The sequence below is a fragment of the Antechinus flavipes genome, chromosome 4 (genome assembly GCF_016432865.1).
Source record: "Antechinus flavipes isolate AdamAnt ecotype Samford, QLD, Australia chromosome 4, AdamAnt_v2, whole genome shotgun sequence".
Lineage (NCBI taxonomy): Eukaryota > Metazoa > Chordata > Mammalia > Dasyuromorphia > Dasyuridae > Antechinus > Antechinus flavipes.
Genome location: NC_067401.1, coordinates 138,290,157 through 138,306,007, shown reverse-complemented (window position 1 = coordinate 138,306,007; position 15,851 = coordinate 138,290,157). Strand labels below are relative to the sequence as shown.

Genomic DNA, 15,851 nt, shown 5'->3' with positions numbered 1-15,851 from the left:
GACATCAGAATAATTCCCCTTTTTGGAGGAACAGAAGGATTCTTCCAAATCAAGAAGTTTCACAGATGTTTGCCTTCAATTTTCACCTTGAATAAAGATACTAAACAGTAATGCTGGTAATACAATAACTGATACTTTCATAGCACTTTAAGGGTTAGAAGAGGCTTTACACATATTATTTCATTTGAAACTCATAGCAGCTCTATGAGACAGTTATACAGATATTATTATTCCTATTTTATAAATGAGATAATGAAGGCTCAGAAAGGTTAAATAACTTGCCCATAATCACATAAATAGTAAATCGTTATAGGAAGATTCAAACCCAGAACTCTTGCTACAAATTTACAGTTCTTTTTAATACACTAGTGTAACACCCCCTCCAGAACCACTTTCCCTACTCCCACTCACATTGGCAGGTTGGTTCTCCAGAGGATGGCTAGTTTTTCCCCCTTCTCAGAGTTCTAGGGGTAACCTTGAAGAATTCATTTGAAAGAATAAATTCACCCAAAAGCCTCCACTGGTGTGCTTCCCATTGATTCTCACCTGTGCTAATTGGCCATTAGAAAGGTATATTTGCTAAGAGTTACACAAAATAGTAATAATTACTGAACTATAGCAAGGACAGTTGTTATAGAAATATTTCCCCAAACTGAGGGCATACTCTTCCCTTCCACACACAAGAACCTTAGGGAAAGCAGGCTCCAACTTAAGAAGCACATGTGACTGAAGGATAAATGCAGATTCTCTGAAAATCTTCCTTTGTCCCTTTCATCAAATACTCATGACATTCACCTTAGGGATTAGCTGGATTCTGAGGGTAGGGGCCTTTTTAGAATATTAAACTGGCTTTCCTCAGGGCACCTAGTTTGTCCTTGATGTTCTTATCAGTTACTGACACAGATGCTACTATCAGTCACTGGTGCTTCTGGGAGACTGAGACTGTTAACCAATGAGAACCTTAAATCTTTGACCTTTCAAAATGAAGATCATCACCTGGTGAATGGGGAGAGAAAGGAAGAGTAAATTAACTACAAACTCAAGACTAAGCCTCTTTCATGAATCCTTTACCTTTGACCACCACTCAACTCACATATTGGAATGTTTTATTCCAACTTTCTGTAAGCCCGGGAGTACATCTAATTCTTTCAGCCAATCACAAGACATTTTCTTTGTGGCGTCATTGATCTTTACCCAATGATCAAAGTATTTCACTCTACCCAAAATGATGAATTGACTAGTTTGAACCTAATTTATATCCTTGAATGTTTAGCTATCTGAACATTCTGTGATTACATTAATTGGGGCGAGGATAGAGGAATAGGGAAGGGATTTATATCAGTCAGCCTTTGTAGTAAACAATCTATTTGATAATTTGATGTTCAAGATGAAATCTCTGAGGGCAAAGCCTTAGTTGGGTGGCAATAAGAGATTTAGAAGAAGGAGACAGATGGTCCATACCTTCCAGTAGTCCCCAGGTCTTATGTCAGCAGCAGATATAAAGCTTTATATCAAAGATTCTACTTAACTGTGCAGAGCATCCTGGGAAGATAGAAAAGAAATGAGAGGAACAGGAGGATTTGTTTAAAAGAGTCCTAAGAAACGAGGAGAAAATGGAAGATCAAGGCTAGTCTTATACCAGGCAGAATAAGATAGCTGCTTGAATCACAAAAATTGAATAGTAAACCCGCAAAGACCTCTCCCAAGGAGAAATAGCTCCCCAGGCGGGTCTGCCCTACAGTGGCTACAATTCTTACATAATCATACCCTTATAGAACCCTAGAATGGCAGACCTAGAAGGGAGCTGAGAGAACATCTAACATGCTCATATTTTAGACAGAATAGAAGCAAGAACACTGAATGGGGAAACATGGGTTTAAATTCAAGGTGGGCAACTTGTCTCTTGTGTCACTTTAGTTCCCTCATCTTAAAAAGAGGGAATTGAATTCAATGAAGCTCTAATCTGTGAACTCTAATGCCAATGGGAAATATGATACATAAAGTCATTATTAGCTCTTGATACTTCATGGATTTAGGCAGACTAAGAGTGAGAGCTTTAATGGAAACAGGAAAACTTTAAGGCCTGGGACACTTCAGGAAAAAGGGTAACCTCAGGTGGGGTGCAGAAATATAGGAACTCTTAATAAGGGTACTAGGAGTATGAGGGGGAACAGCATGAAGTTACTGGAATCCTGAGAAGAGAAGAAAGAACTGCAGGAAGAAAAGGGGAAAGAGCAATGGGGGTAACTCTTGGCCAGTATCTCCTAAGACCCAATTTCTGGGTCTCAAACATTGCTGTACCCAGACAGACAGGGGGCCCAAACCCCCTTCTTCCCTCTCTCCCTTGGCAATCAGCCCACCAGCTGCCAGAGAGAGAGAGAAAGAGAGAGAGAGAGAGAGAGAGAGAGAGAGAGAGAGAGAGAGAGAGAGAGAGAGAGAGAGGAATCTGCTTTGTATTATTAAGAAGCTGCCTCTCCATCGACATATGGTCAGCAGACCCTACTCCCACCCCCACCCCAGGGCATTTTGGGAAGTGTCTTTTCCTGATTTAAATCCTAACCCTGGTTTCTCCTCTCCAAAGAAGAGCCCCTAAAAGTGACCAAGTCCCTGAATTCAAATGATTTGTCTCTTTTTTCCCATCTCCATCCCAAATTGAGGAGCCAGATTACTGAAGAGGGATTAAAAGTCTAAGTTTCTCTACTTTTCACTTCCCAAACTCCAAGAAAGAGGGACTGTGATTCAGGAATGTGATCAATAGAAGAGTTGGAGTGACAGAATCATGTATTTTAGATCTTTCAAAAGTGTATGAGGGGGAAAGGCAGGAGGATAGCCCCTATAATCTGATCATACTGCGGTCATAATGAGAGTAGATGGGCCACGGCCACGCTGAGAACTAGGATCAGATCCTAGTGTCAAATATGAATTCCCAGAGCTTGTCATTGAGGTAAAGCCAAATGAAAGGAACTATAATAGGAGTTAAGATTAGATATGAGGAAAGAAGCTTCTTCTTTCTTTCCAACCCCCTAAATCCCCCAACCCTGAAAAAGTTTCCCAGAATGAAAATTAAATTACAAAATCCACAAGCTATATATTAGTGTATGAGAAATTGCTCCCTGTCTGTCTCTTTTTGTTTCTATCTCTCTGTCTCTGTCTCTTTTTCTGTCCTTGTCTCTCTGTTTCTTGCTGTCTCGCTCTCTCTCGCTGTCATCTGTGTGTGTGTGTGTGTGTGTGTCTGTCTTCTCTCTCTATCTCTGTCTCTGTCTGTGTGTGTGTGTCTCTCTCTGTCTCCTCTCTCTCTCTCTCTCTCTCTCTCTCTCTCTCTCTCTCTCTCTCTCTCTGTCTCTCTCTCTGTCTCTCTCTCTTTCTCTGTCTCTGTCTCTGTCTGTCTCTGTTTCTCTCTCTGTCTCTCTCTCTCTCTGTGTTTCACTCTGTCCCTTGCTGTCATCTGTGTGTGTGTGTGTGTGTCTCTGTCTCTCTCTATCTCTGTCTCTCTGTCTCTGTCTCTCTCTGTCTCTCTGACTCTGCCTCTATCTCTGCCTCTGTCTCTCTCTGTCTCTGTGTGTGTCTCTCTCTGTCTCCTCTCTCTCTCTGTCTCTCTCTCTTTCTCTGTCTCTGTCTCTGTCTCTCTCTCTCTCTCTCTCTGTGTCTCACTCCGTCCCTTGATGTCATCTCTGTGTGTGTGTGTGTGTGTGTCTCTGTCTCTCTCTATCTCTGTCTCTGTCTCTGTCTCTCTCTGTCTCTCTGTCTCTGCCTCTATCTCTGCCTCTGTCTCTCTCTGTCTCTGTGTGTGTCTCTCTCTGTCTCTCTGTCTCACCCTGTCTCACTCTGTCTCTCGCTGTGTGTCTGTCTCTGTGTGTGTGTGCCATTATCCGAATTCTGGTCCCTCTCTTCCAAATACCTTGACAGCATTGTAGGGACACCAACTTCTCAGGAGGCTGAGTGGGATGTCTTTGAAGCTAGAAATCTGGGTTTGAATTGCAGTTCCTAGGAGCATTGATTTAAAACTGGAAGAGACCCTAGAGACCACCTAGTCCAACTATCCAATTTTACAGATAAGGAAACTGAGGCTGAGAGGTTAAATTACTCGCCTAAAGTCACATAGGTGGTGAGAGTGCCAGCTCAGGTCCTCTGACTCCAGACACTCTACTTTGAATTGCTATTTTCTTACTACCTGTATGATCTTATGCTCTCTGGACCTCAGTTTCTGCATCTGTGAAAGGGGGATCTGTAAATCTCCAAATCCCAGCTAGATGGCGCAGTGGATAGAGCATCCTTCCTTAGTTCAAATCTGACTTCAGACACTAGCTTTGTGAGCCTGGGTAAGTCACTTAACTCTGCTTGCCTCAGTTTCCTCATCTGTAAAATGAGCCAGAGAAGGAAATGGCAAACCAGTCTAGTATCTCTGCCAAGAGAATCCTAAATGAGGTCATGAAGAATCGAGCCTGACTGAAAAACAACCAAGCAAATGCAAGTTCCAGTTCTGGAAGATCCTTCAAAGTGCAACGCTATATTTCCTTGATTATCTTCCCTGGATCCTCACTGCTCCTTTGCCTCTCCCTTCTTGAGATTCATTTTTATGTTAATCCTTTTACTGGTTTATATATTGCTTTGTTCTGAATGTGTGCCCTCCCTTCCTCCAGAGAGATCAGGGCCCTCCTCTCTGAGGTTGCTACAAATATTTTGTTTTATACATAAGACCTTTCCTTTGGTCTTTGGTCCTTCTCATGGCAAATATTAATACCAAAGATAGTCCAAATACTTTTCAGAATAACTGGACCAATTCATGGTTCCGTTCGCAGGTAAACTCTTCCCCTCTCATATTGGAAACTCTTCCTAGGACATTTAGGCTGACAGCATATATTCAGTGTGTGAGTTTAAAGGGTAAGGAAAGAGTGGTGAGCCTAGATACCCCTCCTCTCCTCATTCTCTCAATGATCTCCAACCCCCAAACTGTCCAGGCTTCTGGCTGAAGCAATTTTGGCTTCTCTCCTTGGGCTCCAGAGGCTGATGTTTGTTTTTCCTTTGGAGGACTGAGTCTGATGCTCATTCCTCAATCTTCCCAGCCTACCACAGAGCCAGAACCTCCAGTGGACAGAGCCAGGTGGCTGTAGAGGGCTGAAGAACGCTGTGAAGACTCCCAGACCCAGCAGCAGGAAGAGGAGGAGGAGGGGGAGGAGAAGGAGGAGAAGAAGGAGGAGGAGGAGGAGGAGGGCAGGAAGAGAGGAAGAAAAGGGGGAGGAAGAGAAGGAGGAGGAAGAGAAGAAGGAGGAGGAGGAGGAAGAAAAGGGGGAGGAAGAGAAGGAAGAAGAGGAAGAAAAGGGGGAGGAAGAGAAGGAAGAAGAGGAGGAGGAGGAAGAAAAGGGGGAGGAAGAGAAGAAGGAGGAGGAAGAGAAGGAAGAAGAGGAGGAGGAAGAAAATGAGGAGGAAGAAAGGGGGGAAGGAAGAGAAGGAGGAAGAGGAGGAGGAAGAAAGGGGGGAAGGAAGAGAAGGAGGAAGAGGAGGAGGAAGAAAATGAGGAGGAAGAAAAGGGGGAGGAAGAGAAGGAAGAAGAGGAGGAGGAGGAGGAGGAAGAAAATGAGGAAGAGGAAGAAAATGAGGAGGAAGAAAGGGGGGAAGGAAGAGAAGGAGGAAGAGGAGGAGGAAGAAAATGAGGAGGAGGAGGAGGAGGAGGAGGAGGAAGAAGAGAAGGAAGAGGAGGAGGAAAAAGAGGAGGAGGAGGAGGAAGAAAAGGGGGAGGACTGACTATGGGAGAGGAGGGCTGGGAACAAGAGTGCAGCAGAGAACAGCGTTGGAAGAACTCTGAGAGCCTTGCCAAGAGCGGGCACCAGCTGGGTCAGGATCAAAGCGGAACCAGGCTGGCAGGAGCCAAGGAAGGATTCAGGGGATTTGGGAATTCTGGCCCAGGCTTTTCCCTGGAGACCTGGGAGGGGTCACCTCCTGCTTGGCTGCGGGACGAGGTCCTGACTGACATCTGGAATCAGACTCATTAGGAGGGGCTGGTCCGGGGCCAGACCATCTGAGCGGCTGGAGGTGTTGGAGAGCGAGGAAGCTCCCTTCCTCACATCCATTGTTCCCTGTGATCGGTTTCACTTATGACACACAGGTCAAGTTCACTGCTGGTCACTTTCATGCCTAGTCAGTTCCACTTTCCCTCTCCAGCCTCGGGGGAGGGGGTGGAAGTGAGAGCGGCTCCCTGCTGCCCTCCAACTTTCCTCATTAGCTTGAAATTTTAACCTCTTCGTGACTGCAAAATTTTACTTGATTTTGCCTAAAATTTTCCCTTATTGAGGAGTGAGGGAAAACGATCTTCAAGTTGGGATGAGATGCCGGGTTCCCCTTCCTTTTCATTTTTACTTCTTCCCCAATATTTATTCCAAAAAAAATCTGTACTTTTTTTTGCTATTTAATTATCATCCTTTATGTTTTATGTGTTGGTTTCAAGAAGGTTCAAGAGACAATTACACAGGATGCAAGGGGACAGGGTGTTGGGGATGGAGGATGGGCGAGTAGAGGGACAGATTTGGAGACAGTGGACAAGAGCCCCCTCCCCTTCCCACGGGAAAAAGGGGGAACGTCACCTCCAGTCTAATGAGGGTGGGGGTAAAAAAGGTGATTCCAGGGCCAGGGGGCCAAGCACCCATACACATGCTAAAACATACTTGCAAAATCTTCTCCCAAGTGGAGCAGCCCCCCCCCCCCATCCCCATGCCAACTCCCTCCTTCTCAAAGGAAGGGAGAAATAAATAAAACTCTACTTCTTCAGGGAGTGACCACAAGGACAAGCCTCTCATTCCCTCAAACAGAACCGAGTCAAAGAGATGGCATTATGTACAGTTAGCTTCCGGGTCTCCACAGTTTCCTTCATGATCCCGCCCTGCCTCCGTGCCAAAAAAAAAAATTCTTGCTTTTTTACACAGAGCCCGGAGAGCCCTCTCCCAAGCCAAGAGAAAGGGGCTCCCGGCAGAGCTCCCCGGGCCCGGGATCTCTTCTTCTCTCCAGGATCAGTAGGAAGGGGATCACAGTTATTGCAACATCACTTCTCCAGGCCTGAGGAAAGCAGAATGGGAGGAGAGGGTGGTAGAAACCCCTTTGATAAAAATGAGTCATTCCCCTCTGTCCTTCATCTGCCTGATTGATGATTAAGATGGGAGAAGGAGCTCCCTCCAGGTCCCAATTCCTGGCAGGGACCCTCCCACTGTCCGGCTTCTCTGATCCAGAAGTTTAGCCCTCAAACTGATCCTGCTCTGCCCCGGCCCCAGCCTAGATCTGATCAGTCTTCATCCTTCATCCCAGACCTAACTGGGCTCGCAACCGCAGTGAGAGTAATTGTTGCCCCTCCCTCGGTGCGGGGGGGGGGGGGGGGAGAGAGAGAGAGAAAAAGGCTCCGCGGGCGGGGTGATGGGAGGGAGGGATCTCTGGCTTGGTCCAGGGCTGGGGCCGCCAAACCCAGGGTGAAGAAAATAAAGAGGGAGGATCAGTTCCAAATTCCCTCAGAATCTTCCCTGGAAGCTTCCCGAGACAGGATCCTGTCCCAGCCCAAGAAACAGAAAGTGGTTGTTGAAGAGAGGAAAGTGTGTGTGTGTGAAAGAGACAAAGACAGAGAGACAGAGACAGAGACAGAGACAGAGACAGAGACAGAGACAGAGAGAGAGACAGAGACAGAGAGAGACAGAGACAGACAGAGACAGAGAGACAGAATCAGAGAGAGACAGAGACAGAGAGAGACAGAGACAGAGAGAGACAGAGACAGAGACAGAGAGACAGAATCAGAGAGAGACAGAGACAGAGAGAGAGAGAGAGACAGAGATAGACAGAGACAGAGAGACAGAGACAGAGACAGAGAGACAGAATCAGAGAGAGACAGAGAGAGAGAGACAGAGACAGAGACAGAGAGTGAGAGAGACAGAGACAGAGAGAGACAGAGAGAGAGAGACAGAGACAGAGAAAGAGAGACAGAGACAGAGAGACAGAGAGGGAGACAGAGACAGAGAAGGGAGAAAGAGAGAGAGAGAGACAGAGAGGGAGAGAGACAGAGACAGAGAGAGAGAGACAGAGAGGGAGACAGAGACAGAGAGAGAGAGAGAGAGAGACAGAGACAGAGACAGACAGAGACAGAGACAGAGACAGAGAGAGACAGAATCAGAGAGAGACAGAGACAGAGAGAGAGAGACAGAGACAGAGAGACAGAATCAGAGAGAGACAGAGACAGAGACAGAGACAGACAAAGATAGAGAGACAGAGAGAGAGACAGAGAGAGAGAGAGACAGAGATAGACAGAGACAGAGAGACAGAATCAGAGAGAGACAGAGACAGAGAAATGTGGGGGGACCTTGCAAGGGTAATAGCCACCAGCAGGATTACTCAGTCATACATTGATCAAAATAGCCTTGTCTCACAGCCCTGGTCCCTTTGATAAAGGAAGAGAGACATCTAGAAGTCTAGGCTAGGGGTGAGCCTGTATCTGCAAGGGAAGCTGCACTCTTCCCCCCTTTCCTACTTTCCTTATAGGGAGAAGAATCTATCATCCCCAACGGGTGTTTGTGAGATCTAGGGCAAGTAATTCCCCCTTCTCAGGCCCCCAGTGTCCTTGTCTGTAAGAGGAGGGGAGCTAGATGGTTGCTTAGGTCCCTACCACGTCTGATCAGGTAATAGTCTATAACTGTTTACTGTCTGGGGCTCTGACCAGCGGGGTAGGGTTGAAATAATAGAACAGTTGGGAATAAAAGTTCACCAGAGAACAGTGTTTCACTCCCGGGGTTCACAGTGTCAGTCCATAGGACTCCCACCTTCCTGCCTCTTACTGCGTCCCCTTTCTATCATGGAGCTTGTGGTCATGGGGGGAGGATGTTTTCACCCCGTACCCTCCGGCCCAAGCCCCTTCTCCATAGCCAGACATCCAGTGCACCATGAGGCAGGTGGGGGTAGAGAGCGGGGAGCCACACAAAGAGAGGAAGGTGGAGATGAGGGTGGAGCGGACGCTATCACAGGTGAAAATCAGGATGGTCAGGAGAGGGAAAGTGAGGAAAAGACCTGGAAGCCCACTCCCTGACTTTTGGCCTCCACTCTCTGGAGAGAAGGGGGCTCGCTCTCCAATGGAGCTCCTTGGGGGTTTGGCTCGAGTGTCAGACAGTCTGAAAGGGGGCCTGAGGACCTGCTGAGGGAGTGAGGGAGAAGACCCCCGGTGGGTAACCATTAGCCAAGAGGTGAACGTCCCCTTGGGTAGAAGGACTTTCTCCTCCCTCTCCAGTTTCCTTCCCATCTGAAGGGCTCCGCCCCGTGGGATGCTGAGGGGAGGGGGTGGAGGGGAGGGAGGGGAGCCCCGGTGGCCGCTCAGACGGGGGAGGTGGCAGTGGACTCGCTGTAGAGGTTCTCCACGATGTCTCCCCTCTGGATCCGGCGCAAGGCGGCATAGAGGGCGTCCAGGGTGGCGCTGTCCTGGGCAGCCCAGCTGTCGAGCAGAGCCCGGACAGGGCAGTCCTCTCGGTTGAGGGAGTCTATATGCTCAGGCAAGTAGCCCAGCTCCCCGGCCAGGTGTCTCCAGGTGTCTCCCGAGGAGCTGTTGAGCAGCTTTTCCACTTCTTCCCGTTTGGCTGCGGGGAGGCTGCTGTAGAGACCTCCATCCCCCTTGAGAGCTGCAAGAGAAAAGGAGGCTAGTCAGGGAGGGAGAGAGAGGCAGCCCGTGCACGTGGAGAGCAGGAGACTGAGGAACAAAGTGACCTTGAAGCAGCAGAATCGGAAGATTAGAGACTGGCAGGAGATAGGTTGTGTCACAGCAGCGAGGTAGATAGACATGACCAAGTCACTTAATCTCCGTTTGCCTTAACCCACTAGAGAAGGAAACAGCAAATATTCCACTATCTTTGCCAGGAAAACCATGGACAGTATGTTCCATAAAGTATTGAACACAGCTGAATCTATTGAACAACGACAATGGTTGTATCATCTTTCCAAAAGTGGTTCGTAGACTTAGAGCTAAAAGTATGAAGACTCCTGAGACATTCATTTTTGGCCTCCCAAAAGGAGGTTTCTCCTTAGATCAAGTGAGGGATTTGATTAGATCAGCAGTTCTTGAACTTGAATTCATGGATTCGAGGAGTCCAGGGAGATATTGCTGAGGTTCTGGGAACTTAGGAAAACAATTATATATTTATTTCAAAATAATCGGTTTCCCTGGGAAACCTATATATTTTCTATCATGCATTTGAGAAGCATTATTCTGAGATGGAGTTCATAGGTTTCGCCGGACTGCCAAAGTGATCCGTGACACACAAAAAAGGGTCATGATCACTGGTCAGGATGATCCCAAAGGTCCCCTTCAGTTTCAAATCCTGTGAACTGGAAGAAAAGCTCAGGGAGAGAATGGGACCACTCCAAGTGGGGGCATGGCCAAGACAAGTTCTGCAGTTCGTGTTCCCAGCTCTGCTCCTTCCCTCCCCAGCCAACCAATGAGGGGAGTGAGGGCGATGGGGAGGAAATGGCATGTGAGACAGAACTCAGCTCTGAATAGTCCATAGGAAGGTACAAGTGCCTAGTGGGTGAACTGGAACCAGGCTATGGGTGGTTAATTAGGGACATAATTAACCACTTGTCCATGGGAAGTCTGGGGCAGGAGGCTAATTGCAGCCATTTTCTGGGGTAATTAGCCCTAGGTGGGCAATTAGCTTGATAAATCTGGAAGTTCTTGTTTAGAAAAGACCTCCCAGCTCTGTCTGGAAAGGGCTTCCAAGGTCATCCCGTCCATTTCTCAGAGTCCAGGCTGACCACTCTCCTCCCTGGCTCTGGATGCTTGACGTGAAGTCTGGAATATTTGAGTTCAAATCCCTGTTTCAGACACTTACGAGATGTTTGAACCTGTGCATGTCACTTAACCTTCTGTGCCTTAGTTTCCTCATCTGTAAAACTGGGATAATAAGATTGCTATAAGGATCAAATGCAATGTGCTTTGTAAACCTTAAGGTGTTGCACAAATGTTAGCTATTGTTGTTGTATTACAGGAGTTTCTCCCATTCTTTCAGATCGTTCCTTGGAAGAAGATGACGCCATCTGCTTGCCTGGGTTACTTGCCTCCTCCTGAAGAATAATTTCTATCCCGACTGTAAGAGCCTGCTGTACCAGGAGCCAGGGGAGGAGCCCCAGCCGCAGTCCCAAGCTGTCTGGGAGCCCTTCCCCCCTCCCCTCCCACGGGAGCCCCAGCCCCATACCTTGGACTTGCGCTGTCTGAGTCTGAGGCTGCTGGTCATGGAGGCTCTGGCTGTCCACAGAGATGCCACTGTCACTATGGAGCTTCTCCCCTTCTGGCGACGGAGTCTGGTTCACAGGCCGATTGTTGGCGCCCTGCTTATTCTGCTTACAGCTGTTCCACCTGTGGTCAGAGAGGGACCAGATCAGGACCTCAGGGGCTGCCAGGCCCCGACTGTCTATTCGTTAGATAATTGTTGGGGGGGTGGAGAGGAGGGAAGGAGAGAGAGAAAGAGACAGAGACAGAAGAGGGAGAGAGAGGGGAGGACAGACAGACAGACAGACCAAGACAGACAGAGACAGAGAAACAGAGGAGGGAGAGAGAGGGGAGACAGACAGACAGACAGACCAAGACAGACAGAGACAGAGAAACAGAGGAGGGAGAGAGGGGAGGACAGGCAGACAGACAGACCAAGACAGACAGAGACAGAGATATAGAAACAGGAGGGAGAGAGAGGGGAGGACAGGCAGACAGACAGACCAAAACAGACAGAGACAGAGATATAGAAAACAGGAGGGAGAGAGAGGGGAGGACAGGCAGACAGACAGACCAAGACAGACAGAGACAGAGATATAGAAAACAAGAGGGAGAGAGAGGGGAGGACAGGCAGACAGACAGACCAAGACAGACAGAGACAGAGATATAGAAAACAAGAGGGAGAGAGAGGGGAGGACAGGCAGACAGACAGACCAAGACAGACAGAGACAGAGAAACAGAGGAGGGAGAGAGAGGGGAGACAGACAGACAGACAGACCAAGACAGACAGAGACAGAGAAACAGAGGAAGAGGGAGAGAGGGGAGGACAGGCAGACAGACAGACCAAGACAGACAGAGACAGAGATATAGAAACAGGAGGGAGAGAGAGGGGAGGACAGGCAGACAGACAGACCAAAACAGACAGAGACAGAGATATAGAAACAGGAGGGAGAGAGAGGGGAGGACAGGCAGACAGACAGACCAAGACAGACAGAGACAGAGATATAGAAAACAAGAGGGAGAGAGAGGGGAGGACAGGCAGACAGACAGACCAAGACAGACAGAGACAGAGATATAGAAAACAAGAGGGAGAGAGAGGGGAGGACAGGCAGACAGACAGACCAAGACAGACAGAGACAGAGAAACAGAGGAGGGAGAGAGAGGGGAGACAGACAGACAGACAGACCAAGACAGACAGAGACAGAGAAACAGAGGAAGGAGAGAGAGGGGAGGACAGACAGACAGACAGACCAAGACAGACAGAGACAGAGAAACAGAGGAGGGAGAGAGAGGGGAGGACAGACAGACAGACAGACCAAGACAGACAGAGAAACAGAGGAGAGAGAGAGAGGGGAGACAGACAGACAGACAGACCAAGACAGACAGAGACAGAGATATAGAAACAGGAGGGAGAGAGAGGGGAGGACAGGCAAACAGACGGACCAAGACAGAGACAGAGAAACAGAGGAGGGAGAGAGAGGGGAGGACAGACAGACAGACAGACCAAGACAGACAAAGACAGAGATATAGAAACAGGAGGGAGAGAGAGGGGAGGACAGACAGACAGACAGACAGAAGGAGAGAGAAACAGACAGACCAAGACAGACAAGAGATAGACAAGAGAGAGACAGAGATTAAAAAACATCAAGAGCTCCTTTCTCCTTTCTTCCTATACTCCCTTCTCCCTCCTTCCCTGCCTTTCTACCTCTCTCCACATAAATCCACTTTCTTCTACCAGATCAAGTGATTGGGAAGCTGATGGGAAAATTGACTTTAATTCTCAACGGCAGTGAAAAAAAAATGTGTATTGTGGAGTTCAGGCCATGAGTCAAAGACTCAATGTTCAGAATCAAAAGCTAAATATCCATAACCGCACAATTATGGTTTTCCAAAACTGGAGGGAGCTACCACAGGGAGAAATTATTTGTGGGACATGTTATATAGTAGATCCCTGCTCAGGTATAGGCTGGACAAATGTTTTCTGAGACATTTCTAACTCAGAGATTTAACACTCCAACCCACTAAATGACTAGAAAAAGAAATTTGATTGTCATTAAGAAGAAAGAAGCCTCAGTTTCTTCCTCTGTGAAATGGACCCTATAATCTTTAAGATCCCTCCCAACTCTGCTCCTTTCCCGTTCTAAAGTTCCATTTAGTTCTAACATCTTTTGTTCTAAGGTTCCATTGTGATTAAATATCTTGTGATTTTGTGATTCTGGATCAAAGGTCGAGAGAACAAATTACATTGCTCCAGAGGCCTTCCATTTCCCTAAATGTAGAAAAATCTAGACCCAAAGGTAAAAGTCAGGTATCTGAGCTGAAAGGCTTCAAGCCCTTTTACTTACCTCTTGAAGACAATGTAGGCCAGCAGACCCACGACCACGGCAGCCAGGATGGAGCAGTAGACAGGGATGAGATTGTCAGTGGTACCTCGGGTCACTACAGGTTGGGAGCTGCCCATCACAGTGGTCACCACGTCAGCCACCGTGCTGGCCTCGGCTTCAGGCTCTGGGGGCTCAGGAAGGTCCTGGGTGATTGGGGGCGGGCTGTCAGAGCCCAGTAAAGGGGTGGTCCGAGTTGTCCAGCGGGCTGGGATCTCTGCCCAAGGATCAGAAGACATAGGAGGTAGGTAAGTCCTCCCCACCCTGTACTTTGCATTCTCTCCTTCCACTACCTCAGACTTCTTATCTTACGCTTTCCCTTTGCAAAGGTCCTGGCCCAATGTAAAAGCCCTTGTCACCTTGAGACTTCCCCACTGCACAATTCAGAGGCTTGGGGTAATAGGAGTGGAAAGGGTTTGTGGAGCAAGATGTCCTGGCGAGTGGAAGAGCCTGAAGTTGCCGTCTGACCCGGGAGACCAGACTGTGGTATTTACTAGCTGTGTGACCTTGAGACAATCATCAAGCCTCTGAAAGTATTTCTTCATCTGAAAAAGGAAGGTTTTAGAGCCTCCTAAAGGTTGTTCTGGAGAGCACATAAGATAATGTACGCAAAAGGCGTTGCAAAATGGAAACTCCACAGGACTGTCACCAATTATTGCTTTGACTGTTTGAATAGGTGTGTTATGGATGTGTTCAAATGCCAGGAGTGAAGGGCCAGGGCCAAGAACATAGACAGGAAATGGACAACAGCAGTGGCTGTGAATCAGAACCCTCAATCCCGGCAGTAAACCTCAGTGCCATTTGATTCTGAAAAACAAGCTCTCTTCCCTAGGTTTTGCTCGGCCCATTCAGCCCCCAGCAAGCCTTAGCCTGAAGGGCAGGAGACACTTTCTCAAGTTTAGACAGGAGAGGGAACTTCCACAAGCAGCTGGCTTTGTCCCTGTCCCTCAGTGCATTCTCCTCTCCCCTCCCCACGCCACCAAGACTTCTCGGGAATTGAAAGACTTGGCTGGGTCTCTCTCCTTGGCCAGTGACTAGGCAAAGCCCAACATCTGTTTCTAAACTGGCAAGGGTCCTGCCTGGCACAAGCCCTACAATGTGTCTGGTCTTGCCACCCAAAGAAAAGCCGAAGGGCAGACTTAACCCTTCATGGGGAGAAAGCAATCCCCCGCGCCCTGAGAACCGAAGGAAGGTTGTAGCGAGCCGAGCCAAGAAAGCAAACAATGCCCACTGGTGGGAGAAGGGAAAGGATGGATCCCTTGGCCCCCTGCTTTGTGCGGCTGAGCTAGATCGGGATCTCCTGGCAAGAGCAGGTGGGATTTTCCATTTCGTCACCCAGCTATTGTAGCCTCTCGATGCCCTGGAGAATCTGTCTGGGCATGGAATGCCTCCCCTCTCCCGAGTCAGCGCTGAGGGGAGCGAAGAGACAGGATGTTTTACAGGCAGGCACCTCTCCCTTCCCACCCCGGCCACTCCACCGCATCCCCTGGCTCACCCACCCAAGCAGGAGCTACCTATTTGCCTTCCTGAATTTTCTTGACTTGAGGATAAAGGCACTTCAAAGCATCTATATTTCAGTTCCCGCTGAGATATGTGTCTTCCAGATGTGTATCTGGAGTCCATCTGGTTGGGAGGGATGGTGGGGAGGGGTACACCATCTGCCACAACCCAATCATCCCACCCCTGGGGTGAGACACCAGCCGAGTCGTCTGGCAGCGTCAGAGAAGGCATCAGGGCTTCCTGAACTCTTGCCATGACCACGCTGTATGACTTTTTTGGGAAAACTGGTTTCCTTTGGGGGCCTCCAGAACCACCATTTACACTCTGAAGGATGTCCCCATAGCCTCTGCCTCTTCCCTCCCAAATACTGTCCTTCAGACTTGGTCATGCCCTCGTCTCAGAGGAAGCAAACATCCCTAATCAGGCTGAAGGGACTGGATACCAACAGGCTCGATCAATTTGCAAGGAAGCAGTGGCTAGTCAGGTCATTATGGTAATTACCAGGGAGGTCCAGCCTCTAGGAGGAAGGGAACAGGAGAGGGACTTTCTAAGGCCAGAATCTGGATGGAATTTGGGTCAAGAGCCAACAATGAGTTTTATCCCCACCCCCAACCCCCTTCTCCCCTCCATCTTCCCAATTCCCTCTAATTTGTGGGGGGGGGGGGGATAGGGAGGTGGAAAATGAGATCCAGATGTGGCCACGTCCCCTAGCATCCCAACCTGCCAAACCCTTGGCCTCTCTGGATAGCCGTTTC

The 15,851-nt window shown here is 48.5% G+C and overlaps 1 protein-coding gene across 1 annotated transcript in view; it reads right to left on the bottom strand.

Moving 5' to 3' along the window:
* Positions 1-8,246: 8,246 nt before the first annotated feature.
* The window catches only part of NGFR (nerve growth factor receptor), a 30,971-nt gene continuing 23,366 nt past the window's right edge, over positions 8,247-15,851 (bottom strand). The window contains exons 4-6 of the mRNA XM_051994778.1: positions 13,561-13,813; positions 11,202-11,362; positions 8,247-9,632 (exon numbers count right to left, since the gene is read on the bottom strand). Of these exons, the coding sequence (XP_051850738.1) occupies positions 9,331-9,632; positions 11,202-11,362; positions 13,561-13,813 (716 nt within the window). The 3' untranslated portion in view covers positions 8,247-9,330. The remainder of the gene's footprint in view (positions 9,633-11,201; positions 11,363-13,560; positions 13,814-15,851) is intronic.